General features: G+C 41.7%; 1 protein-coding gene and 1 long non-coding RNA gene across 6 annotated transcripts in view; both read right to left on the bottom strand.

Moving 5' to 3' along the window:
- NAV2 (neuron navigator 2) overlaps positions 1–26,278 on the bottom strand; it is a 189,774-nt gene that overhangs the window by 127,518 nt on the left and 35,978 nt on the right. For 3 of the 5 annotated variants that reach the window (XM_052695681.1, XM_052695682.1, XM_052695683.1), the window contains exons 2-4: positions 20,712–20,829; positions 13,901–13,953; positions 3,432–3,504 (exon numbers count right to left, since the gene is read on the bottom strand). In XM_052695681.1, the coding sequence (XP_052551641.1) occupies positions 3,432–3,504; positions 13,901–13,953; positions 20,712–20,829 (244 nt within the window). Of the gene's footprint in view, positions 1–3,431; positions 3,505–13,900; positions 13,954–20,711; positions 20,830–22,140; positions 22,255–24,876; positions 25,005–26,278 lie in introns of those variants that run through there. The other 2 variants (XM_052695685.1, XM_052695684.1) reach the window with 2 other exon arrangements.
- LOC128086763 (uncharacterized) lies at positions 279–3,414 on the bottom strand. Its single transcript, XR_008209524.1, has 2 exons — positions 2,428–3,414; positions 279–701 (listed from the first exon to the last, which is right to left on the bottom strand). It is a non-coding gene; the product is annotated as an uncharacterized LOC128086763 (long non-coding RNA).

The raw sequence follows: 26,278 nt of genomic DNA, 5'->3' as shown, positions 1-26,278 counted from the left end.
ATTTCATTTTAGCAACTGGGAATAAAGATTTTAGAATGTAAAATCTTTGCAAAGGGCATGCCTTTCTGGATCCATGCTGCTGGGCTGAGGGTCTACCAGTAGCATACTGAGGTCATCATCAGAGATTGCACCTTCATTGCCTAGATCCATGAACACACTATTCCTGTGTCACACCAGAAGGGTATTACACATGAAGCGTGTTTCAACACATAGGAATCAACTTCCCTCCATAATAACACTGCACTGTTGAAAAATGCATATTCTTAAGAGACTCAGGAGAGGTGTCAATATTTATTTCCGTTTGGAAGCAATCACAATCTTTTACTCCCTCCTGGATGAGAACATGCTGGTGGAGTAAGCACAAGCATTTACAATTGACCTAGCAGGTCTTTGCAAATAACTTGTGCAGAAATACAAGCTCGCTTGGTTACAGCAAGCTCAATTTTAAGTGATTCTGTGTTCCCTACTTCCGTTTCCCTCTTCCTTCTCAGCACAGCTGAGAATGGACTCTCCAAATTTTCTTGCTGAATTCCAGTCTTTTAACTTCATTTTATCAAAAGCAATCCTTCTCTCTCCTCTCTTCAGACATCATTCTTTTCCTTCAGCATTAGTGGTAGAGCCAGTAAATGTTCTCATTCTTAAGCTGGCAGCAAACATCACTGGTCTCTTCCCAGCTTCCGTACAATTTAATATGTTAGTTCCTAGAAAGAGGAAAATGTGAGAGCATAAAGGAAAGAAAGAGAGAAAATTCAGCAGAAGCCACGGGATAACCGACATCCTGCTGAGTCTGACTTGTGATTTGGCAGGACAGCAATGAACATTAAACACGTTGTCTGCTCCCCAGTGTGAATGCTACACTGCCAGCTTAGCATGCTGACAGTTTTCTCATCAACTCATCTTCTGGATAATGTGAAATATGTAACATTTTTGCCCTACTTACCACATCACAATTAAAATTGGCTTTCACTATGGACTCAAAGCTGCATTTTGTTTAATCATTTCCTGAGAAGTTTTAGCTCACAACTCTCTTCTTGACTTGAGAACTCAGACTGGAACGGAACTATCTCAGCACAGAATGCAGGCAGTGCTTGGGCTGACCATGCCACAGCTTCACTTGGGAGGAAAAGATTTATTTGTGGGTATTCTAATCAGCCAGCTCTTCTACTAGTTGTGGTAACATCAGGTTAGAGTAACATGTACCAAACAGCTGCTACTTTGCCTCCCATGCTTACAAACCATCACAAACTTTGTGAAACGATATGTAAACACACACGATAAAGTGGCTGGTAGGATCTCACAGCCCAAGATAATGTAGGGTTGTCATTTAGAGGACAGCGAGGAATTCTTTAAGCTATTCTATTCTCCAAATTGCCAAAATGTAATTTTTAGTTACAGTTTTAATAACTGGTTTAAAAAAAAAAAAAAAAAAAAAGTTTTCAATTTCTTGTATTTTTTAACACATTTGACAAGTATAATGCATATATGTAAAACTGTACATGATGGTTTCACCATGAAGTTCATCCACAGCTGTAATCTGCTCGTACGTTTCATAAAAAGCACTGACTCTCAGTAAGGGAAACCTGGGTTCAGAGAAGACTTGGAATCACAGTCAGAAAGCACACAGCTCAGATTAAGAAAGAAAACATACTCAAGAGAAAACAGTACTAAACTAATCAGAATAATGTTAAATCTAAATTAAGTATGAACAGTATTTTCAGCTGCTTGAAAGTCCATTTTGTGAAACAAATGTGGAAGCAGCTATTTGTCAGCACAAAAATTACTATTAAAATGTTTTGATACAAGCAGGACTAACATTAAATACATTCCATCACCAAACTACCATACATTTATATTTTCAGGGGGACAAAAAAGTGACCTAACTGAGGTGTTCCTGTTCTAGCAGGGGAACTGGACTAGATGATCTTTTGAGGTCCCTTCCTATCCCTGACTTTCTGTGATTCTGCAATTCTTTAGGAATCAATAAACTTTATTCCACAAGGGGAATTCCTTTCCTCAGCATTCAGCAAATGTGAAATGCTCACCTTGTCTCTGGTCCTTAACTCCACATCCACGAACGCTCATGGGCACTGGCAACAGGAGAGCCAAGGCCCAACAAGGGAGGATTCTCTCTGCCAACTGAGAGAACCTCTGCTCTTTGCAAATCTCTATACATGACTTATAAGACTATCTATCATTCATCCTTCCTGCTTTCATTCCATTTTTAAAGGAGGAAAGCTGTGTTATACTTGCGATTGTATAAGTATACACAAAGTTTACAGGCAGAAGACTTCAGACCATCCAGAAAAATTAAAGATATGCCCATGTTTTTGGGCACAGAAATTCTTTCGGGCCTCTGAATATGAATTGTTGCCTATTTTTCCATTTACACTAACTATTCTAACAAGATATATTAGCTTGACTACTGACCTGGGACCAGATGAGATGCGATTCATTTTCTTCCTATCAGCTCCCGGTGCTGTGCTATGGACTGGTAACCAAACCAGCCTTTCTGCTGTTGCTGAGCAGCACCTGCACAGCCTCAAGGCTCTCTTTTCCCAGCCTCAAAGAAGCTGCAGGTTGAGAAGAAGCTGGGAGGAGACACAGCTGACCAAAGGGAGATTCCTTTGGTAACAACATGCTCAGCAACAAAACACAGGGCGGAGAGGTGCTGGGTATGCACCAAGGAGGAGGTGTCATACATACACCTAAGGCTGGCTGAACTACCAAACCCACCTCCTTCTGCAGCATGCTTAAACACAGAGGTGAATGCTGGTGATGAGAATTAGGGAGATGTGTCTGATCTTTTAATGAGACAGCAGTCAGCTTCTGAGCCACCAGGCACCATACATCCTGACGTACATCATGTACTGACAGGGAAGAGCACCACACACACACACAGCCATTTTCTGGTTTTGAAAAATTCTGGTGCTCCTCATAAACAAAAGCAATGAACTCAAGGTCGCTACCTTTTTCTTTGGGTTCAAAACATTTGTTGTGGGTTGTTTGGTGTTTGTTTTTTTTTTGTTGGCTTGGAAACAAACTTCTAAATATCTCAATCAAAGGTAACTAAATAGTTGAAGAATGATCAAATAACTTCTCTCTCAACAAACAATCCCCATCAGTTTTAAAGTCATATGAATTCTATGCTCTAATCAGTGCACCAATTACAGAACTTAGATGAAAAACTCTCCGCTTTTTAACAGACATACACAAAGACATTACTGAATTAGAATAATTATTTGTACAAGTCAGCGGAGATGAGAGGTGTATTTCACTTACCTTGCATAGTGAGATGGGGGGAAAAAAAAGGAGGAGTTAAAAACTTTAAGTTACCCATATTTAATCCTCCATTCCATGGCACGTGATACAGTCACAAGCAACAATTTCAGTTTGTTATTTAAAATGACATTTTAAAGTAGGGATTGACTCACCTTCCGCTGACAGCCCCTGTATATTAATCCCCTTAGCAGCCAGGAAACTCAGGCATGCGTCTATGTTTTCAATCTGCTCACGAGCAACAACAAAAACAACAACAAAAGGAGACACAAAAGAATATGCATTGTAATAATTGTTTATGTTAATTTCCCGCCACCCTTTATTGCATTCAGTCTTCATGTCACACAAAAAGTCCCTTTGCTCATATTGTGGAAGCAGTAACAATGTGATGTCTCCTAAGTTACTAAGGTCCTACACTGATGGAGCATTACCAAGCTCTGGACTATGTGTACGTGAATGAAGCACATTATTTAATGCTCTAACCACGACAGATGATCACTATATGTCTCATTAAAGGAGCAAGGACCTTATGCCAAAATTTTTAACCTACAATAGTGTAATGAATGTGAAACTGAAAATAAACACGGAAGCCACATTTGCTTGAGAAGGCAGATTGCCACTTGCTCTTAAGTTGACAGCTGGCAAAAGTTTCCATCCACAAAAGCAGTCAAATATAAAAACTGTAACTGAAAACCCCAAGTGGAATCCAAAAAATATTTACCCACTGCATTCTCCGCAGGTCAGAAATGACAGGCAACCCCGGTCTCCCACTGAGGGGTATATCCTGCCCTTCAGAGAGATGGTACAACTAACAGCGCTGAATTGCATGGGATAAAATGCATGTTGATCAGACAGTATCTGCACAACGGCTCTGCACTTTAATGACTACAATTGCTACACACAGACTGGATTACATCCAACTGACAAAGTGAATACTAGGAAGGTTGGAAGACTTGGGTGTTTTTCGCCTGTATCTCAATATCACTGCAGAGATCTAGCTTTATTTTCATAACCAATTTCCCTCCAAGCCCTGTTGTAGTATCAAACAACACAGAGGTGCCAGCCCCTGCAGACCAAAGCACTTCAATCAGAAACCTAATCCTGGGTACCCATAGAACTCACACCAAAAAAAAACCCCAAAACCAACAAAAAAGCCCTTACAACATTTTAGAAAATATCATGTAGTGCATGTGAGGTTTCACATTAGTCTGTCAGATAACAGCAATGCATAATTTTTGCCGTGCAAGTATCCTTTTGACCTGAAGTTTTGAGACATATAAAGGGACGGGAAAACCCTCGTTTACACATCAGCTCTTGCCTGCACTTCAAAAAAAAAGACAAAAACGAGGCTGTCAGTATTTGGGTGGCTGAGCTGCCATCACCTGATCTGTGCTTTCTGTCCTTCTCTATGTAATATTAAAATAAATAAAAAGTACAAGGGAAGCCATCAGAAAATCTCCAGGGTAGTTTCACTTATTGCTTGTAACAATAAAAACATTTTTTTCTATCAGGGCAAGAAGAAGTTACTGGCACTACATAACTGGGACTTCAACAGTTCTAAAAAGGGTGATGTGAGGAGGTTGGTAGAAGTTTGGAATATCCTTTGACAACAGACTGCCAAAATCAGATGCGTACCAGGTAAGAGACTGCCTGTAATGTTCAGATCTGAAAGTCCATAGCAGGGTGTAGGTCCAAAGGTTCATTTACCCGCAGTTCGGCATGCGCCAGCAGTCCAACTGTTTTAGTTTCCTTCCTCATGGTTTCAACACAGCTCTTTTATTGATGTGACTTGGGACTGGAAAGCCAAAGTCCACCATTTCAAAAATAAACGCCACACAAAAACATCCATCTTCCCACCTCTTGTGCCTAATGAAACTTCAGCTTTCATTGCTCCAAGAGCACTGCTAGTCTTCCACAACTCTGGGTAGATTTCTCCTCTTCTAGTAAGGAGATTTGCTCAGGTAAGTAAGTAAGTAATGATAAGCAAAATCTTTATAAGAAAATAAACTACGATGATAAGATCTTGTACAGATTTGCATCTATAAGGAATTCACAAAAAAGAAAAATAGAACTGAAAGATAAAGACACAGCAATTATTCCATCAACATTTATGCAATATTATCTGTGGTACTGGCGCGCAGCATAATGATAGCAATGTAATAACTATTTGAAGGAGAAAATAGAGCTCAGTAAGGAAAATAAATGCAGGGAAATTCAAGAAAATGAAAGAAGGCAGGTCTATAGCTGGAATAATTAAGATTTACCCTTGGTAGAAATTCAGGGTGCTTCCCATGCAATGGCTGGTGCCTCACACAGAAACAACCTGTGTCTGCCATCCAGCTGCAATGGAAAAGGGCTCCCAATCCACCTGGCACTCCAGAGTCTCAGAAGAGGAAAAAGGATCCAGAGCCATCAATGGCTCCATCAGGTTGCCATCTCCTGCATCCCGGAGCTGCCCAGGATGAAAACAGCAATGTTCTGATGCAAAATTTGAAATTAAGGAAGCTGAAATATTAATATGTCAAGAAGCTTATGGTGTAAATAGTTTTTTTATGACCAGTAGCCTGAACGAAAAACCCTTAACTTGGCCTATCACCTCACCTTAAGCATTAGTAAAAAAGGAGGAGGAAAACCAGGAACAGATGTCAGCCCCTGGCTGGAAAAACAGGATTTAAAAATTAGAAAACGCACATATGTACTGATTTCTAAACACTTCATAAAGGATATCCCCTTGCACATCGTAGCTCTCGTTCCCAGCAGACCTTTATGCTCCTCATTCATTCCTAGCTTCTACACTTCAGTACAACACTTCAGTATGCACAAATTTAACAACTTCATTCATTTAATTCTCAGTGTGCTATTACTTTCCTGGGCATATGACTCAGTTTCCCCTCTATTTTCAAATGTACCTTACAGTAATTGTGTACTTCTGGCAATGCTGGCCACAACACCCACAGATGTTTTTGTGCTTGTAATAGAATACTATTTTCTGCTTCTATTCTTGTCCAGTGCTAGAAAGAAAGGGAGCTAGGAAACATGCCCTGGCCTGTAGAAACAAAACAGAGCACACCAGAAACAAACAAACAAACAAACACCCTCATTCTGTAATATGTAAATGGACACCCAGCATGGCACTGCTGTATGCTGAATGCTGGTGGTACCAAAAAGAGACCTGGATATGCAAAGTGTCTACACCTAAAGCGGCACATTCAAGTCTGCCAAGTCAAACAGACCAGAGTAAATCCCAAACAGTACTGCCCTTCTGACAGATACAGATGTTCCTCTACAACAAAAATCAGAGCTAAGCTTCTCGTAGGCTCCTTCACCTAGGAGCCATGGGAAGTTTCTCATTAAGCAAGACCTCTGCTCCCTGTTTTTACAGTGATAGATGTGGAATTTTCATGAGTTTATCATGAAATACCACTAGTTGTATCAAATCCAGTACTATACATTTAACTTTCACCTCCGTGTTATGCACATTAGTTCTCAGAGGAAGAAAATGAAGATTGATTCATGTAAAATGTTTGAAAGTTTCTGAAGCTCTTATGCAATACTACAACAGACTTCACATGCAACACAGAAACAAGGGAAGGGCCTAACGTGAGCTGATGACAGCAAGATGTTTCTGAATGCAGAACGTGTACCTTGTCCTTATTTTCAGACCGAGCATGAATGCTTAATACTTTTTACAACACAGAGTGTACAAAGAGCCTTAACATCTTGCATTGTTTCCTACACATAGTTCTTTCCAAAATGGCCTGGAATACTACATAAAACAATATATATAAACCATATACAACAGATTCTCAATCATTACACGTGGGATCAGAGGACATCAGAAGGAAGGTTGAGGGAACTGGGCTTGTTTAGCTTGGAAAAGAGAAGGCTCTGGGGAGACCTCATTGTGGCCTTCCAGTACTTGAAGGGAGCATAAGAACAGGAGAAGGAACAGCTGTTTACGAGGGTAGATAGTGATAGGACAAGGGGGAATGGTCTTAGCCTGAGACAGGGGAGACTTAGGTTAGATATTAGGAGGAAGTTTTTCACACAGAGGGCGGTGACACACTGGAGCAGGTTGCCCAAGGAGGCTGTGGATGCCCCATCCCTGGAGGCATTCAAGGGCAGGCTGGTTGTGGCTCTGGACAGCCCACCACCCTGTGGCAGTAGGGGTGAAATTAGATGATCTTTAAGGTCCTTTTCGACTCAGTCCATTCTATTGATATTTGTGCTCCAGCCTGGATCTGGGCCTGGATCTCCTAGATAAATCCTCCAGCTTGTCCTAACTGGGACAGGCTGCCCAGTGGGGTGGTGGGGTCACTCTCCTTGGAGGTATTCAGCTAATGTGTAGATGTGGCACTGAGGGATGTGGTTAGTGGGCATGGTAGGGATGGGTTGGGGTTGGACTTGGTGATCTTTTCCAACCTTTATGATTCCATGAGCTGATCCAAATGTAATGCCTCGTTATTATCTTATTTTTTAAACACTGGCCCACAAAGTCAGAGGCAGTTATGGGCAGTATGTCAGTAGAGGCTGGCAGTGGGCAGCAGAGGTGGGCAGTACAGCAGCAGAGCTTGAACCTTCCCACCAATATCCCATTACTTTTTGTTGCAATCTGACACAGTGGTATCTGACATGGAAGTGCACATGAAGAAATGGTGTGGCATTCAATTCCTCCGCACGAAGAAACTGGCAGCCACTGACATTCATCAATGCTGAGCATTTATGGTGACCAGACAGCGGATGTGAGCACAGGGAGCTGGTGGGCAGTGCATTTCAGCAGTGGTGACAGTAGGTTACCTTCGCTGGTGGAGATTTTCACAAGCGTGGCATGAAGGCTCTTGTTCACTGCTGGTGAAAATGCACAGCTAAAGGTGGTGACTGTGTTGACAGAACAGAGTTTTATAGCTGAGAACTTGCTCTGTCAAATCATGTTGTGCTCTCTGTAACTGTTGTAATTTCCATGGAAATAAATAAGCAGTATTACTTTTGGAGCAATCTACGTACGTAAAAATCATCCTAATTAAAGCAAAAATATAAGATATTCTAGATACATACTGTCTTCTACTAATCAAAAGAACCATTCTCATACAGCTACAGTATATGAGTAATGGCTGGAAACCTAAAATTTGTGACAAGGCAAACAGAAGAAGTTTATTTCTCTGAGCTGTATAAACCCCTGTAAAAGCTATGATCTGTTTCCAATACTCAAGAGAGAAGTGCTTACTACTACATACTCCATCAAGAGAAGCAAAGATCTAAGAACCAGAAGAAACTGCCATACAGCTTTCACTTTTATATTTTATTATATTATAAACTATGCATTATAAACTTGACTAATTTGATACTTTCTTGCCAGCTATTAAGTTTCACTGTACTGTTCTAAAACAGTAAACACCAGGGTTTCTGTTGAGAAACCAAAGCAACAACACAGAGCTCAAAGCAGAACAGAGCTATGTGAAGAGCAGCAGATAGCTTATATAACCAACATAAGCTTTTCACTTGGCGCACTCCGATTTTACTCACATTTTGTAAAACTGCAACATTTTCTTCACAGCCAGAGTTCAGAAAAAAGAATCAAGAGTTTCTCAAAAAGGAGGAGAATACCAGAAATTTTATTTCTGCATATCCTCAGACTTGTAAAGATATTTTTCTTCTTCCTTTCCTGGGATGGGCTAAAACCCTTGTGACCCTACATGCATGTCTCACTAATAGCAATACACAGACGGTAAGCACAGTAACACAACAGTTAAAAAAAGAAAAAGAAAAAAGAAGGAAAGAGCACAACGTAAAGTTCCAAGGAGGGAATAAATGCCTCCCCTATAGAGGAAAAAATTGTGTTTTAAATTCGTACACGATTAGAAGAAACCCAGGAAGGTGAGAGCAAATGCTCTGAGAGCTAAACATTCCAGGCACACTTGGCCACATATCTCCTACAGCAGCCCATGGAGTGAGGCTGGTGTCTGCTCCAGCTGACCGCAGCCCTTCCAAGCACCATGAGGTCTGGAGATACCCATTTGTCACTACAGCAACATTCAGCTTGTAAACACATGCTGACCATAAACGCAAAGCTCACCCACTAAAGCTAGGGAAGACTGAGCAGCAGGCACTGAAATTCCCCCTATTGCATTTCTCAGGTCAACGCTGGACAAGTCTTACTTGAAAATATACAGCTATATTTAACCACTGCGATGCCTGTCCAAAAATCTCAGAGCAGGAATTTGCAGGGGGAAGAAATGCTTGTGATGCTTCTGATCCTTCCCACAGATCCTCAGCTCAGACTGGGGGGCATGCTGAGGAGAGATGTGAACACATTAGTTTTAGCAAATGAACTAAAACTTCCTGCACTGCTCATTTTAAAAGCAGGGGCTCCTCCAGGCTGACCAGCTCCTATTCTTTGGCTTTGTGTGTCCAGAACATTTCATTTTCAGAATATAACTAATAAGTCAAATACTAAAACAGCAGTTTCCTTACAAAGTGAACAAACTGAAAACAAGCACTTTTTGTCTTGACAAAGTCCTTGTCCTTGCAGAAAAGACTTCACATTTGCAAGCAGAAAAACAGAGCAGCGTTGTTTTATCAGTACAGCTTGACGCCTGCATCAGAAAGGAACGGCTCCTGAAAAAACCTCTGGTCAAGACACACACATCAAAAGAAACCTTTCCTCTTTGTTACTTGATAACATACATTCTTGTATAAACACAAAGTGATCACTCTTAGAAAGAATAAAACCTAACCACAAACCAACACGAAACCACAGTTACTTCCGACCCTGTTTATGAGGGGAAAGTGTGGGGTTGGTTTAGCCTATATGCATACAGCTTTCTTCAAACTCTTGCCTCGGGCATCCCACAACTTCCCCAGGCTTGGCACGAACAGATGAGGGCCTCCTTTCCCCACCTACAGATCCTCCTGCTCCTCTCCCTCTGGCACTGACAGCTTTGCCACTGCTCCACTCCTTCGGCAGCAAGGGCAACATGCTATCACTCCACCAGCTTTCACACCTAACATTTTATCTAAAGCGATGAAAAAATCTTTTACAAAACAAAATGACATTGATCCTTGAAAAATCAACTTTTTTCCCTCCTCAGTCTTTTCTCCAACATTTTTTCTTAAATATGTACTGCTATATCTCTTTCTACTGTCACATTCAGTGTTTCTCAGTTTTGCATGCGAGATGGAAAACACACCCTGCACCCCTCCTATATGACAAATGGCTGCTACTTGCTTTATCTCTCCTTCCAGCCCCATCCTTGGCTAAGTGTCAGCTGTCGCCTGTGTCTGCCAACGCACCGCTTCACTTCCAAGCATCTCCTCTCTGCTTTGTCTCCAAGTCCATGTTTTAATATTTAACTTTCTTTACTCAGCTCCCTCCCCAGTCACTTATTTTGCGGCTGATGCAAATCTTTTTCCTTCACCTTGTTCATCCCAGATCTCCCATCATTCAAAATGTCTCCTCCTTTCCTTTTTTCTGATAGCATCTCATCTGCGCTCTTACTCTGTATGTTACAATTCATCTATTGTATTTACCAGATAACACAACTACCTCTTTCTCTCCCTCTCCTTTATTTCAGTGCTATGCAAAAAGGATGCATCAAAATGCAGAGCCTTGTATATTGTCCCAATTCTGCAGGACGTCAAACGCTGTGCTCAAATATCATTCCAAAACAAGAGGTAAAATAAAATGTTAGAAAGAAAAACATCCCTGATCTTCTGTAACCACACATCAGCAGAGAGAAAGCCCCACTTGTACTTATCAATCTCAGCCTTTTATCAGAAGTGGGTAGGAGAGGAAACCAGCTTTGTTTTACTCTCCTTCGCCCAGTTCTCAAGAACCATGCCAATGTTTTCTTATACTTCATTCCAAAAACCAGAAAACAATTGTGCTGATCATCTCCGTATTTTCCTGGCCTGAGAACCTACAGTTCGTACTACTACATCCTCTATTAACCACAGAGTTTCTGCATGCCAGATGGAACCAATCATCACAGTTACAAGCTTTTGTTTAGAAAAGCATCTACAGTACAAAAATATGAAGCTTTGAGAGAAAACAGTTCTTATGTAGAGGAAATACGTAAAATTGCCTGTAAGAGGTTAAATATGTATAAATGTATATATGTATAAATACATACTTTTTTTTTTTTTTTTTTAAAGCTGATTCTTATATGGAGACAAAGGAGAAAGAGATACTTCCAACCACAGAAAAACCCAAAGGAGATGAGAATAGGGTCTGGGTTCTCACATAGCTATCCTTGTCATGTCATACCTGGCACCGAGACTAGGCTGACAGGTATTGACGGTCCCAAATGGTTCTGCACCAAACTTAATTTGACAAGTGTTCAGTTTGGGCAAATCCACATGATGATTTGCCCAACATTCTGTAGAGATGGAAACAGCAATGGAAAGAGACCTGCTCTGGCTCAGTGTTCAGCTCTCTAAGGTTTGGCAAGCTTTACTGGCTTAGGACCACTCCAAATGGAAGCAAATCCACCCAGTTTCACATGGTCCTAGTGGGCTGGCAAGACACAGAGTCACCTCAGCTTTCCAAGAAGATGCATCTTCAGTGCTCAGCTTGCAAGCCCTGGTGAGCCCACCAGCAAAGCTTCATTTACGGTGCCTTTATTTATTTACCTCTTTATTTCATCTACTCATATGTGATGTCCAGCTTACAGACATTACAACATGGGAAAGATTTTGAGAAGGTTTCATTTGAAAGAGTAAGACTAAACATCACTCGGCCCAACTGAGTATTAGACATGAGACAGCTCTGTCCTGTATATAAGAAGTTCCAGACACAAACACAGCTCGCACACCGAGGGCTGGCTGCTCAGACAGGTGAGCTATATTAAGAGGTAACTATATATAAATGAAAAGGATGAAGATTGCCATATCTAATAAATAAGCAACACATTCATTTTCCCTAGAATGCAAGACCTGGGAAAGAGTTGTCTCCTTATACATTGCAAGCAACTGCATTAAGGACAACCTCCATGAAAATACTTGTGTTCTCAGAATAGTAGAATGGAACCCTAGAAGGGTTTTGATTGGAAGAGGCCTTAAACATTATCCACTTCCAACCCTTCTGCTTTATTCTTTATTGTAAGCATGCATGGCCAACATGCACACTCCTATCAAAGCAAGCCACGAGTTTGTTCTCTTGTGACACAAGCCACCCAGGATGCCTTGCTACAACCAACACGCTTGGCAACATGAGCAGGGTGCCACAGAAGGGGCAGCCCTACTCTCCTCCTGAATAAGGGACCAGAACAAAAGCAGAGCCTTGGAGGAGGAAGAGCAGAGAAAACTTCCTTACTCCTGACACAGCATGCACCCTCTGCATGCCTCTATGGCCAGAGCTGACCTTTGGAAGCAACAGGAGATAAAGCCAAACATTGTGCCTTCATAGAGAGTAAGGACCTGAAGCAACTTTTGGCTACAGTATTAAGGAATTTGAGATAAGCTCCCATCCTCAATGAAATTCAGTTCTTATGATGCATTTGTGGAACATTCAATGATAGTAATTGTGAAAATTTCCTCAATTATTTGTACTGCAGACAGCTGCTGTGGCTACAGCAAGAATAGCAACCAATCTCTTCATAGCAGTAAAAGCAGCAGTGATAAATCCTTCAGATGACTTTCTTCTTAAGGAGTGCTGGCTATGTGGATTTGAGCGAGACTGATAACTTACAAGAAAGAAAAAAAAAAGCCCATAGAACACAGTGTTGTTCCTGTCTTCAGAAGACAAGCTCCCACCAAACCTTTAACGTCTTTTGCTTGGGCTGGGAGGAGGGGACAGTTGGGAAAGAGGCCATAAAAAATAGCTTCACATGCAAAAATAAGACTCAAGAAACCCAAAGTGAGAATTACAATGCAAAAGGGGGATTTTTTAGAATATGAACTGTAAAATGAGTTTTTTCCTTGAGATATAGAAGGAAATAACCTTTAAAACAACAAATTTTAAGCCCTCGTCTCCCAAGACACATTTTAAGAATCAGTTTCTTACTACTTTCTTTCTCACCAAAGCTCTGCCTGTAAGTGTAGCTTCACCAGTATTCACAGCAGATATGCTCTTGAGGTACCATCTGCTTTTACTTCTTTTGTACTAACCTCTGGCTCTTTGCTTTTAAGTATTATGTACAAGCAAAAGACAAAACTACTCCTTTTACAAACTAAAACATTTCGATCAGAAACAAGTTACATAAACAGTTCCCATATTTTGCAACTGGAATCTTTGTTTCTTTTAGTACATTCTGCTAATGTACTCTATTCATTTCCAAAGGACATAGGAACATAGCAGAGTTTAAAATAAATCTTTATTTCTGCTTTTAAAATACTCCTGTCTATACAGAAGAATAACATTTTTGTTTTCTACCTTCCTCTAACTATTTGGCATTTCAAAAATATAAAATAAAATAGCAATAAAAGTGATAAATGATAAGGCCCAATTTAATTTCTGTGGAGTGCAATGGAGAAAGACCTGCAGTGTTTCTGTTCTTCAGATTATACCTGAGCTCAGTACTGTGAAAAACAGCTAACACGGGTATTAAAATCTCAGATACTGAAATCAACACAAACACACACAATACTCAGCCACATCCATGCCAACAACACGCCACGTTACACTTACCATTTGAGATCTGTTTTTTGGGCAGCCATTGATGTCTTCAATCTTTTCATTTGCTGGAAAGCACAGACAAAAAATAAGGCCAAAACTGTACCCAAGGACATGATACCAATTATTTACAGAGCATGTGCTGCTAGCTAAATAAAGGGCTTTCAGGTTGTCGCAGTCCAATCAAAGTGACCGTGTGAACACCGAGACCATCAGAAAGAAAAGAAAAGCAGCTGAAGTTTTCTCGTGGGTCATGCCTCCAGAGACAGCTGGAGCCAGAAAACAACTGGTCTGACAACCTCCTGTGCTCCGACGGGCAGCTCCTTTCAACTACAGAAAGACTTAATCTCAGAAACTGAATCATTGCTGGGTGGAAAAGTGTGTACATTCTGTTCGTGTGCCAATTGATATGCTTTGTAAAGTGAATATAGATTTTAAAACCAGATGGGAAACCCTGGGAAATCTATTTTGCTTTTTTAAGCTCAACCTACGAGACTTCAGTCTTTTTTTATCCACGGCTCACCTGTAACACAACTTGCAGAAAGATACGGTTAAGTCTCAAGAGGAAGAAAGAAGTTCTAAAGGTGCTTAAACCTTCTGGATTACATCACCGAAACACAGAACCACTAAGGTTGGAAAAGACTTCCAACAAGTCAATCCTACCATCCACCTACCACCGATATTTCCGCACTAAACCACATCCCTAAACATCTCTTGAACGCCTCCAGGGACGGTGACTCCACCTTCTCCTTGTTTCGGAGGAGAAATGTTTCCTAACACCCAACCTGAACCTCCCCTGGTGCAACTGGAGGCCATTTTCTCTAGCCCAATTGCAAATGTTGGCTTTTCCTGACCCATCTGATGAATTGAACAGAGTTGCCTCCCATCAATTTGTTTATTATCATTATACATATTTTCTACCTAACGCATTCTCAGGACATCAGAGAACTCCATTGAATTTTACATCTTTCTTCAGCTAGAGATACCAATTTTGGCACAATATTCCAATAGTTGTCATTAAAAAACAAAGAATTAAGAAAACTACTTTATTCTTACAATAATACATTAAGAATTGATGCTAATCTGAAAAGATTGCAGATGAGCCTATTGTGCTGACCCCCAGAGTAGTCTGTCAGCCTCCACATGCAATAAGGACGTGTTTGTTTCTAAAACTGAGATCTCAGATTTGGCCACATGGGAACAGAAGCGTTCAACTTTGGATCCCATTTACAAATTTCATGCCTCCATTTTTAATATTTACTGCCTCTTGGTTTTGTGTCATGGTCTTTATTAATTGCAGTTATAATTATTATGAAAAATAGATAAGTTTGATAAGATCATATTCATATGAATTTGCATTTAAATTTGCACTGTTCATAATTATTACTTGAGAATAATAAGGTTATTAAGGTTAATTACTTGAGAATAAAGTTTTGCATGAGTTTCTCTCTTCTTTAGTTAGAGAGATATCCCTAATAACCCTGATCAGTCTCTTTATCTTTCTTGATGAATAGCAGCTTCTTTCCTATTCCTCTAGAGCCTCCAAAATTGTGCATGATGGATTTAAAACCAATGTTAGCAAATCATAAAGCTTATTATCTGTTTCCTTTTAAACTTTTGTATGCAAAATATGCAGATTCATCCATGCGAGTCTTCTTTCCAAGATTCTGCTGCAATACAGCATTTGAATTTTTCCTTTTTACTTTTTTTCCCCACTTAAAACAAATACTTACTCAATACTTTGTGAATGTTGCTACACATCCACAGGCTAGGAGCGTGCTTGGTTCTAGAGCTGAACCAAAGGTAAACTCCACCTATAAGCAAACAAATACACTGTTCCACAGTACAGGAGCATTACTGGCAAATGAAGGTGTGAAACGCCTCAACGTTTTCTGACAGAAAAAAAAATCTGCATTCCACATATATGATAGCTTTAGGATGTTACCTCTTTATCCCCTTCGTTTTTCACAGCGTGGTTAAAACATTACTGTTTTCACTTAGGAATGATTCACTTTGTCCGTGTACCTTCCACTCACTGTACAAGATGCACTGAGCCATCCCTGTACTCCTGGGATCAACTAATTTGTAGTTTCTCCTTTGCTTCATTCATTTTGTTCCTATCAGCTTCATTCATCTTCTTGCACTTGACGTTTTCTTAAGTAACTGCTTTTGCTTCCTCTCAAAACCTCCTTCAAACCAATGCAATTTCCTCATATGTGAACTTGCAGGTTTCTGTGCACCAGCTGACAACTCTCCATCCATTCTGCATTATCTTATGTGAAGTGCATTCCTTTTACGCCGTCAGCCTTCTCTCCACAGGTGACAAAGCAGGTGACCAGAAACAGTTTGTAGGACCCAGAAGATGAACCACAACTGGAATTTCTGCCCCAGTCAACCTGCTCCACCAGGTGCTGTGTCTGCCTCCCCCCAGGAAGTCATCTGCCCTGCAGGTTTATCTACAACCTTTTCTCCTTCTCCACTCCCACCTCACCTTGGTTTGTCCCTTCCTTAGATTAAAGCAATTACTGCTTCTTCCCTACAGGTGCAAGCGCTATGAAAAGCAGTGTAATAGAGAGCAAGCAGCAAGGCTGGCAGTGGGGCAAGCTGGCAGCTGGCCTGAACTCCAACTCCAACCTCTTTGTTTATATTAAGCAGGGCAAAAAGTCACAGATTCGTACAAGGCTGGATTCATACAAGGCATCAAAGCAGGCCTGTGGGCATATTTGGCATTTTGCAGGAATCTGTCTAATTCATCAGGAAATCACTTTGATGCTCCCATTCCTTGGCAGGGAGCTAGAGTCCATCTCTGAGCCTCCCACATAGCTCCAAGGAACACTGCTGGCAGCAAGTAGGAGGTTATTTGCCTTTCTTGCAGAGAAGGTCGGAGAGATACCAGTGAATGAGAATCCCTAAATAGCACAGTGTGCTGTGCTCGTGGGCAGTCTGAAGCATAAGTCACTGAGTGCTGGGGGATCTTGGAAGAGCATCAAACTTCACAGCTGCAAAAGCACAGCTTGCTGGCTGAGATCGATGGGCAGCTCTCACAGCTCCTGTTGCTCACTGCCTCGCAGAAATAGCACATCAGCTAGCATCAGCTGGAAGTCACAGGCAACTGCAAAGGCTTGAAATTGTACCTCAGCCCTCAGCAAGATGTAAATTCATAACCACAGGCATGTAAAATGTTGGGGGATTTGTCCCAAACTGACTGCAAGCCTGCAGAACAACCCCAGTGCCTCTTCTTTCCCTCCCGATCCCTTCCGTGGGCATTTCCTTCCAGCAGACTTTATTGCATGCTTGGTTAAAAGGGGTTCCAGATCACTGTTCTCTGCTATGTTTGCGCAGGTGCTATGAAAGCTGGTCTACAACGAGCTCCAGGTTTGCCTCAACAACCACAAGCCATGCATCCTCAACAACACTCCGTATGGGCATTGCTTTGGCAAGGTTTGACATGACTGTGAGCCATACAAAATGGCTGTCAGGACCTCCACGTTGTTTACATCACGACTGTGAAAACACGTACAACAAGAACACAAGGAGTACACCTTGTTCCCAGTACCAGACTGGGGGCTTCGTAACTCTTCCCACCTCTTCCTTGGCACACAGCTTTCACAAAACCAGAGCAATCCAATTATGTCAATACAGTGAAATGGGTTCAGCTGCTTTTATTTTCAGACTTTTCTCATTTATACACAGATTGAGGGTTTGTGCTAAGCCAGAAGAAACCAGCTGTAATCTATAATAAACACAGTAATGAGTGACACTGGGCTTTCACTAACAGGTCTGAATCAAAGCATGAAAAATAATTGGTTTCATGCATTTTTGAAAACAGGCATATTATGAAACTATAAGCCAGCAGTCTATGAAAAAAAAAAAAAAAAAGTGAAAAGGAATCTGTGCCATTAAACGTAGCAAAGAATTATTTAAATTTATTGGCCAGTCAGCTGCCAGGTTCCCATTTATATATATATATATATATATACAGAGATGCTTTGCTGGTGGAAGAAAAAGTCTTCAGAAAGTGACACACCAAGTGCACGAAAAAATAAGGTGAGAAGAAATCAAAAGAGTTTCATTAAGCATTACAGAGAACAAAACTGGGTTAAAACATCCATACAAAAGTAGTCTGTGCTCTTCACAACAATGCAGTAAGTGTTTTGTTAGCAACTAATCAGCATTATTCAGCATTTCAGGCATAGGCTTGGACCTGGCATTACTTTTTCTTGAATGCATGAATGAATGTTCTGCAGTCTAATTCCTACATTTGCATACGAATTTTCACCTGATTGGTTACTCAGATATTAGTAAAGGAACCTTTGTGTAATGTCTGCCATGAACTATGATAAAATTGTCACTAGTGTGTACCAAACAACCAGCACAACACAGAGGTACACATTTTATTTCTCACTGCAACTACTTTTACTGATTTAACAATAACTCCATGCCTGCATTCCCCTTTTAAAGGCACAGCTTTTCTATCTGATCTGACTTGGATTATGTCTGATCAGTTAAAATATCCCATGATTACAACATCATAGGCATCAGCAGGAAAAATCCTACCAGTCTGGGTTAGTTTTAGCACATCCTTACTACTCTGAGTTTTGGAATTGACATTTCAAGGTTCGATATCTGCAGTGTAAATCTCAGCTGAGAGCACAAGAAAAAAATATCTCATTAGTATCTGAACCCAAATCAACTCTGATGACTTTGGATAACCTCCACACACTCCACTCAGGTGGCAAAAAGGAGTGAGTATCTTCATGGATGGTTTTACACAGAAAGGGGCACAGCACAGAAATGAAAACTATCTCCTACATTGTGTATTAAAGCTTTCTTAGTATGTAGTCTTGTTTGCTAGAAAAAAACACTGCATTTTGCAAGTTACAGTTAAAACTGCTTGCATGTGTGAAAACTGTCACCATCTGTGAGAATGAGATGCAGTGCCTATGGCCATACACATCAGATATAAACGACATTTTCTTCACTACTCATTTGAAGCATTCAGCTGAGTTCCTTTAAATATGAACTTTCTTTCACATGCAAAGCATTCCCCAAAAATGAAAACCTGAGTCTGGTACTGTGTCATGTTTAATCCTAAACACGAGTCACGAGGCAGTGCTCTGAATGGTTAAAAAATGTAAAGGTGAATCAAGTTTACTGATAATTTTAGAGGGAGCAATCTGCACGTCACAAGAGTTCCACAAACAAAACAGCCGCATTCAGCAATATTTGTCGCAACCAGGCTCACATTTTGATGGTGCCATTCCCACATACACCTTTCAGGCAAACTCTGATATTTATCAGTGTTAACACAGCGTGGCTAGGTATGGATGAACGAAATGAACACCTAACTGCCTCTGGCTTCCCAACAATTTTCCCTGTTATGCAGACATAAGGAAATAGATACAGAGAGGAGCATTGTTCTGAGTGAATGCCTTTCACCACGCAGTCAATGGTTGGCCTGGTTTTGTACATCCGCAGACGCCTGGCAGGTCTGGGGAATGCTACACAGACCTACTGCTGCTCTGCATCATACAGAAATGAAATCTTGTTGTTGTTGTAGTGCAGTACAGCTCTAGTGGAGGAATTGGAACAACGCCGCACTATTTCATCCCAGAACAGTGTTTACAGATTTGTACCTTAAATCAGGGAACTAGCTCGTTTACAGCTTCTCAAACACACATAAATATGCATGCACTGATGTCTTGTTACTTCACTGCTGTCTTCTTCATTTGCATCTCAAATCTGTCAGTTTGTCTTTAACAATGGTCGTCCTAATTCCCATTAGCAGCCTTTCTGATTCCATCAATCTCCATTGGCCCATGCATGTGTTTTGTGGCATCTCAAATACCAGATGGATGACTCTCTGAAGGAACTAATGAAGGATGCAGGCCCAAGGGAAGAAGAATATGTAGCTTTACATGGGGCCAATGTAGAAAATTGTTTCAGACCTTCATTATCTACTAATATTAGCGCAAACCAAGGGAAGTATAGGCTTTGCAGAACTGAGCTCCTATCTGAGATACATCCTAATGAGAAATGACCTTCCTCATCAGAAAAATCATTGTATTTTGTTCTTCTTCCACATAAAAATCATACTCCTTCCCATTTCCTAGCTGCATATATGGATTATCCAAACTCAGCTGGAAGTAGAAGGTTCAATACAGCAGGCAACTATTGATATCAGCATGGCTAATTTTGTATTTTTAGGAGCATCTTGAACATTATATCCACCCAGCCTGCTACAAAGGAGATTAGCCCCACGGTTATGTGAATGGGAGAGATGGGGTGGGGATCTCATGACCACTGCAGCCCTCCCTCCGAGCACCCACACGTCTATCAGGGACGTGTCTTCATTCTGCTGACGTCCACGATTAGGTGGAAGGATCCCAGCGTGCATCTAGTGCCGTATTACAGGTGCCTGCTTCCTAATACCACCTTGGTCTTTAAGCTTCATTTGGAATAGGGTTTGTCTGGCAACAGTATCTCTGGATTAGGTTCTGACTAACACTACAGAAGTATCAGAAACAGGGGTAGTGAAGGTTAACGTCCTGGCAGAAAAAAACAAAACTCATCAGCAGCTTTTTTAACATTCAGCTGCACATACTGATATTGCTGTGTCAGAAGATTTTATCAGCGACATCAAATACTTCTCCACTATCCTTTAAGACAAGATAGTATCAAATTAATTAGCAAAGTCTCTGGAGAAAAATTATCCACATAATTCCATGCAGTTCAATGATCTTCCCCCTAGCCCAGGCTGTGTTTACACAGAAGATAAGACAGAGTATTTCTGAGTTAGTTGGTACAAAAAGAGAAAGTCACTCACCTACAACCTGGATTATTTCAGCTAATAAGACTCCATCGGTCACATCTTGCTGCAGATCCTTTATCAATCTCTTATGGCCAGATTTTGCCAGATAGTGATTAGCCCAATCCGTGTAAATCTATTATGAGGGAAACAAACAAACAGAAGAATTGGTTGGTAATAAAATCAACCTTTTTAAAAAACAACAACGCAGTTCTTTGTGTCCGTCAAGGTCTGAGAGGCTGATCTGAAAGAACTGCTTTTTGGCGGTTTGAAACAAGTCAACACCATTAAAATTCAAGGCATTGTGCAAATCAAGTATTCAGCTTACTACAGCAGGGCTTTTCCTATTCAGCAGTCTGACATCAAAGCTCACAGAAGGCTACAGAAACTTTTAAACGTGTCACAGCCTGTGTGGACCATCACACAGTGAGCTGCTCCACACGGTAAATGTTAAGCTGGAACAACAGCTCTGATGCTCCAAATGTTAAGCTGGAACAACAGCTCTGATGCTCCTTCTTCGTATCTGTTATCGAGAGGTTTTAAAGATCTTTCTCCACCAGCCACTTCTGGTACTCCTCAGGCACAAAGCATTTCCATTTTAAGGTAACTCCTCTGCTGCATTACCCCACGAGCCTTAAAAGCCTTCAAACCCATCAGTATCAGCTCCATCTCTCAGGTCAAACAGGCCTACTAAACTGTTTGTAATCTGTCGTGCAAACTTCCAGCTGCTGGGCTTTGTTTTAAGATGTATTATCTGAAAACTACGCAAACAAAGCAGTCAAGTCAAAACCTCTTTAATTCTCATTAAGAGCCGCTCACCACACACTATTGCAGCCTGGCTAGGGTCACCAGGAAGCTCATAAAACCTTTCCAGGGCAGGTTATCTAAAAGGAGGAGGAAAAATGCTCAAGCAGGAATTCCTCTTAAGTACTAAATACTGTTGCTAAGCGCAAGACACAACTGAAGAGAAGATTTGTTGATACAAATTATATTCCAAAGAACGAAAGAAACCCACTATCAGGACTGTACTTGAAATTCAAAGACATTACAGTTCCAGAGCTGCGGAGATGTGGCACTGAAGGACATGGTCAGTGGGCATGGTGGGGTGGGTTAGGGTTGGACTTGAGGCTCTCAGGTCTTCCCCAACCTTTACGATTCTATTTTCCGCTGTTTATTCTCTAGTCTCACCGTCAGGTCTGCTGGGCACGCATTCCCTGAGCCATCAGTGTGTGGACCTGAAAAGCAACCCTCCCTGGGATACCGCAGTGGAACCATGTGAATGAAACACATGCCAAGCACACCGGAGGGATTTCTCCAGCTGACTGAAACGACCACAGGGAAACAAATGCTGCATTCAACCCAGCCATTGTGTTCCCTACCTCCTCCTACAAGAAAACATTTTCTATAACAGGAAAAAGATTGAGAAAAACAAAACACGCGCTTTTACCCCAGCTCCCTGGGCTGCCTCTTTCCAGGCGCTGACGCACTCACGTGGATGCAGTGCTACCAATGCCTTTTGCTGCAGCTCTTCATGGCCACTGCTCATTCTTACAGCAGATATTAAGCTAATTATGGAAACTTGCCAGGATGTTTTCAAAACCTGTTTGTTGTTAAGCTTTTGTAACGTACTACATAAATGTGATTCCTCGCATTTCTTTTTCCTCTTCCATGCAGGCAAGTAAAAAATAATAAACATACAATGGTTGCTATTTCTAGACACGCGAAACGTTTCAAAGGACATCATGTTTTTGAATGTTCAAAACCGGGCAAATAATTGGGAAAGCAATAATAAGAACTGGGAAAACACTGCTGAGAAACTTTCCATTCACCTACTCCTATCTCCACGCATGGACTTTGAGTGCTCCCCAGTATTTCCAGAATACAGGGCATGAAGTCACATGCCCCTAACACAGCCTTCTAATTGAAAAAACATCCAAACAAGCAATCTGAAAAATAAATCAGAGGTCACTTCGTTATTGTAGTTAACCAAATCCAAGCCAGCGACATGGTTTGGGCATTATGACCCATGCAGATCTCTGTGTCCAAGCCCATTTTTGCTTAATAGTTAACTGGGGTCTGCCTGCTGGCTTTTGTTAGGAGTAGACTCAGCTATCTAGTAGCATTTTTTCCTTGGCACACTATAATCTTAGAAATTCAATTATTTGGAAACAAATTAGAACCAAATGTGATTATTATTATTATTATTATTAAAATCTGTGAGGTTTGAATTGAGAGCCTTACAGGTAAAACACGGATCCCAGCAGGTTTGAATTAAGGGCATTACAGGTAAATATTGACTTTGGAATTACACAGCACATTCTGAGTCACGGCTACAACACTACTGTAGAAAGTAAGTGAAGTTTCATGAAAAGACAAACCCCAAACCTACAGCTTTTAGTGGTCCCACCTGAGATTCTCAACAGGAGAAGGATTTACACTGCTCCTTTTGAAGAACTTCTGCATGTGGATCTGTGCGCGGCAACAAAGCCCAACAGAGGGCTCCCAGTTACCAGCACGAGCCTGGGGAGCTCAGAACAGCACAAAGCACAAATCCTGACCACCTACAAGAACTGCATGCCGCCTTTGTCCCTGGAGGGACCAACCTAAAAGCTCGTAAACCAGAGCGGGAGGCAACAGTCTGATGTTGGGACCACAAATCACAGAGTTCCTTCCTGCAGCCACTGTCTCAGTGATGGGGACCCAACACCCTTGCGCCCAGGCGCTGGGCAGTGCCGTTCACCCCAGGGTCTCCCACCATGCCAGTTCCTAACTAAACAGACACAGACTGCTTTCTGGATGGTTTCTTCCCCTGATAATTAATACAAATCAGACCCTCATACAAGAGCTTGGATACAACTGAACATATCTTTTTGACAGCACGTACCACCGTTAATTAGACCCAACGTTTTTCGTTACTGAGTGGCACAGCTATCCCAGCAATGACATCCAACAGGACAGTGCCTCTGCTGTTGCAAACTGAAGTTCACAGGGTGAAAACATGCCCTAAAAATAGACACCAATAGCATACCAAGATGATCCTAATGGCAATGCTGTATGTGGAAAAAAAAACAGTAAAAATCATCAAAAATCCATCTGCAGTGCCACAGAATCCCAGCTTTGGGCTCCTAACACGACTTGCAGTCTCACTCTGCTCCTTACTGTGCTCCAACACAGTATTTAACACAACAGTTAGCCAGTAATTACTATCTGACACAATGCCATTAAAATACCAACGCTTAATGGAAGTGCTGCAACTTTCTAGTAGCTAATGGGAACAAAGCTGTAACAAATTCAGCTCTTACTGGGGAGACAGGAGTAGCTAGTATTTTTTCAAGTGAAACTAAATGATCGATTCTACTCACACGTGTTTGTTGGAACAGCTTTGAATTATTAGCCAGCCTGTGGGAGGTTTTCCACTGCCAATTACACTTTATAGGACATTATATACATTAACTACCCCATGAAGTTAAATAGAGAAATGGGCAATTTAAGCAAACACCCCCAGAACTGCTTTCCCTCTCTTTAAAGCCTCATTCCCAGCTGGGCAGAGCTATACTCATGTAGATGAGTGCTGCCTAGAATTACAAAAAGGGGAAAATCTGCTCTCAGTGCTCCTGTTACCCACACCCCATCCCATCCACAGCCCCTGTGGGCTGCATCCCCACCCAGAGAGCTCCTTCCCCATCTTGCACCATACTTTAAATCACGAATCCCCAAAACTGATTGCATTCACATCCGTGAGAACTGCCAAAGTGAGTCCAGGAGGGCACATTCAAAGATGAAGCAGGTTGGTGACGGAGCTGATCGCCCAACCCGAGTCCTGCTTGGCTACAATGGGAATACCGACTTCACCTCAGGCCAACAGAAAGTGACTGAGTTCAGAGAACAAGAGAAACCAAAGCCCTACTGTTTTAGCCATGAACTGTTTTTTGCTAAGGCGCACACCTAAGGCGCACACCAAACTATTCCCCCCTATCACAGTTCTCATACATGAAATCACCCCGGCTACCTCTACTGCCACACACAAATAGCAACAGAAAAGGGCTTATCTGAAGAGGTGGCAGATTTGTGCTCCGAAGAAAAACCACTGCAAGTCCTAAGAAGCTGAGAAAAATCACATCTGAGGCTGAAGTCAGAGAGCTGCAGAGCGCCTGCTGTGCTTAAGGAGCCAGGATTTGCTTACTGTTTTGTAATGGTCACAGGAAAATTTGCTTCTCCCACGAGCAGGGACCTGCAAGTTCGTACTGCTTATTGGCATATTTAACACAAATGTGTGCTGCTGGAGCCCAGCTCGCTCTTCCTTCTCGAGCGGTCAACAGCCAAATGATGAAGCACGGGGAGGCGTGCAAGGCTGGCGGGGTTAATTTTAGCCCGGGTCACGCAGGCATGTGGTCAGATTTCTGTCTCAGCTACATCCCACTGCAGCTCCTTGCCCCCAGCCCTGCTTCCTCAAGCCAGAGGGTTCCAAGGTTAGAGATTTTGGCATGCCTCATTCCTAGCTCCCATCAAGTCTTCTGGATCTTTCCAACCAGAACAGGCTAATTTTCTCTTGTCAGAGAAGGTGTCAAGTGCAACCTGACGTTCCAAGCAGCCGCTACAGCTCACAAGGCTGCGTGACTCCAGCAGCACCTCCTCAGGGCAGGCTCAACTCAGGAAATTATAACTGCTTCTTTGGACTCTGAGAAGGAAAAGGTAAGGAAGAGAAAAAAGCTGCAATGGGCAGGAAATCAAACCTGGCTTGCCTCGTAGTACTCTGAGCACAAAATCATTCCTCTAGCCCATTTTTTCCTGATTACTTTCGAAAGAAAATAATTAGGATTAATTTACCAAAACAACGCTCACAGTTATGAAGTAATTCCAAAGGAAAATAAAATTGGTCTCAAAGGGAAATAACTACAGATCATTTCAACTTCTAGTAATGCGTGAAGATTAAAGTTATCTGATTCAAGTAGTGAGGACAGAAACACTACAAAGGCTCTTCTTGCTTATTAACAAAAGCAATTTGCTGCGGGGATTAAGCAGTGATAAAAATTGGCGTTTGACTCACTCCTAAGACCCAATGCTAAGCCACTCCAGACAAGGACATGACAGCATTCCCTTTTGGCCCCAGCCAGCGCTACCTCTCTTCACGTAAAGCCTCGCTCATCTCACAGCCCAGGGTGTTTCATGAGAGGCAACACTTCTGAGGTTGGCAAAGCTGCCAAGTGGAGAGAAGGCAGAGCCTTCTGAAATGTGGGAGGGCAGAAAGTGAGATGGAACCAGCAGACGGATGAAAATCTGCAACCACCAAGCAAGTGGGGTGCAAATTCTGGAGATGGAAAGGAGAAAAGAAGCAGCAAGCAGGTCCCAAACCCGAGCAGCGCTTTGCCACAAGTAGAGCTTCGCCACATGCTTCCTTCAAGGACGAGCTCAACTGCTTTGAAGGAGCTTAGCCACACATTTAACTGCTCAGGAATACAGTACTGACATTGAGCATCACAATATTAGGTATTTCTTCCAGTGTTCCCTGAGGATTATTAGTGGCAGTGGGCAGAATAAGAAAAGGCCGATCATCTTTCTAAAAAATGTGTGTGTGTCTGTTCTAC

Source organism: Tympanuchus pallidicinctus, unplaced genomic scaffold (assembly GCF_026119805.1).
Source record: "Tympanuchus pallidicinctus isolate F22 unplaced genomic scaffold, pur_lepc_1.0 scaffold3, whole genome shotgun sequence".
Taxonomy (NCBI): domain Eukaryota; kingdom Metazoa; phylum Chordata; class Aves; order Galliformes; family Phasianidae; genus Tympanuchus; species Tympanuchus pallidicinctus.
The sequence above is the reverse complement of the archived record's forward strand: the minus strand, read 5'-3'. Positions and strand labels throughout refer to the sequence as shown.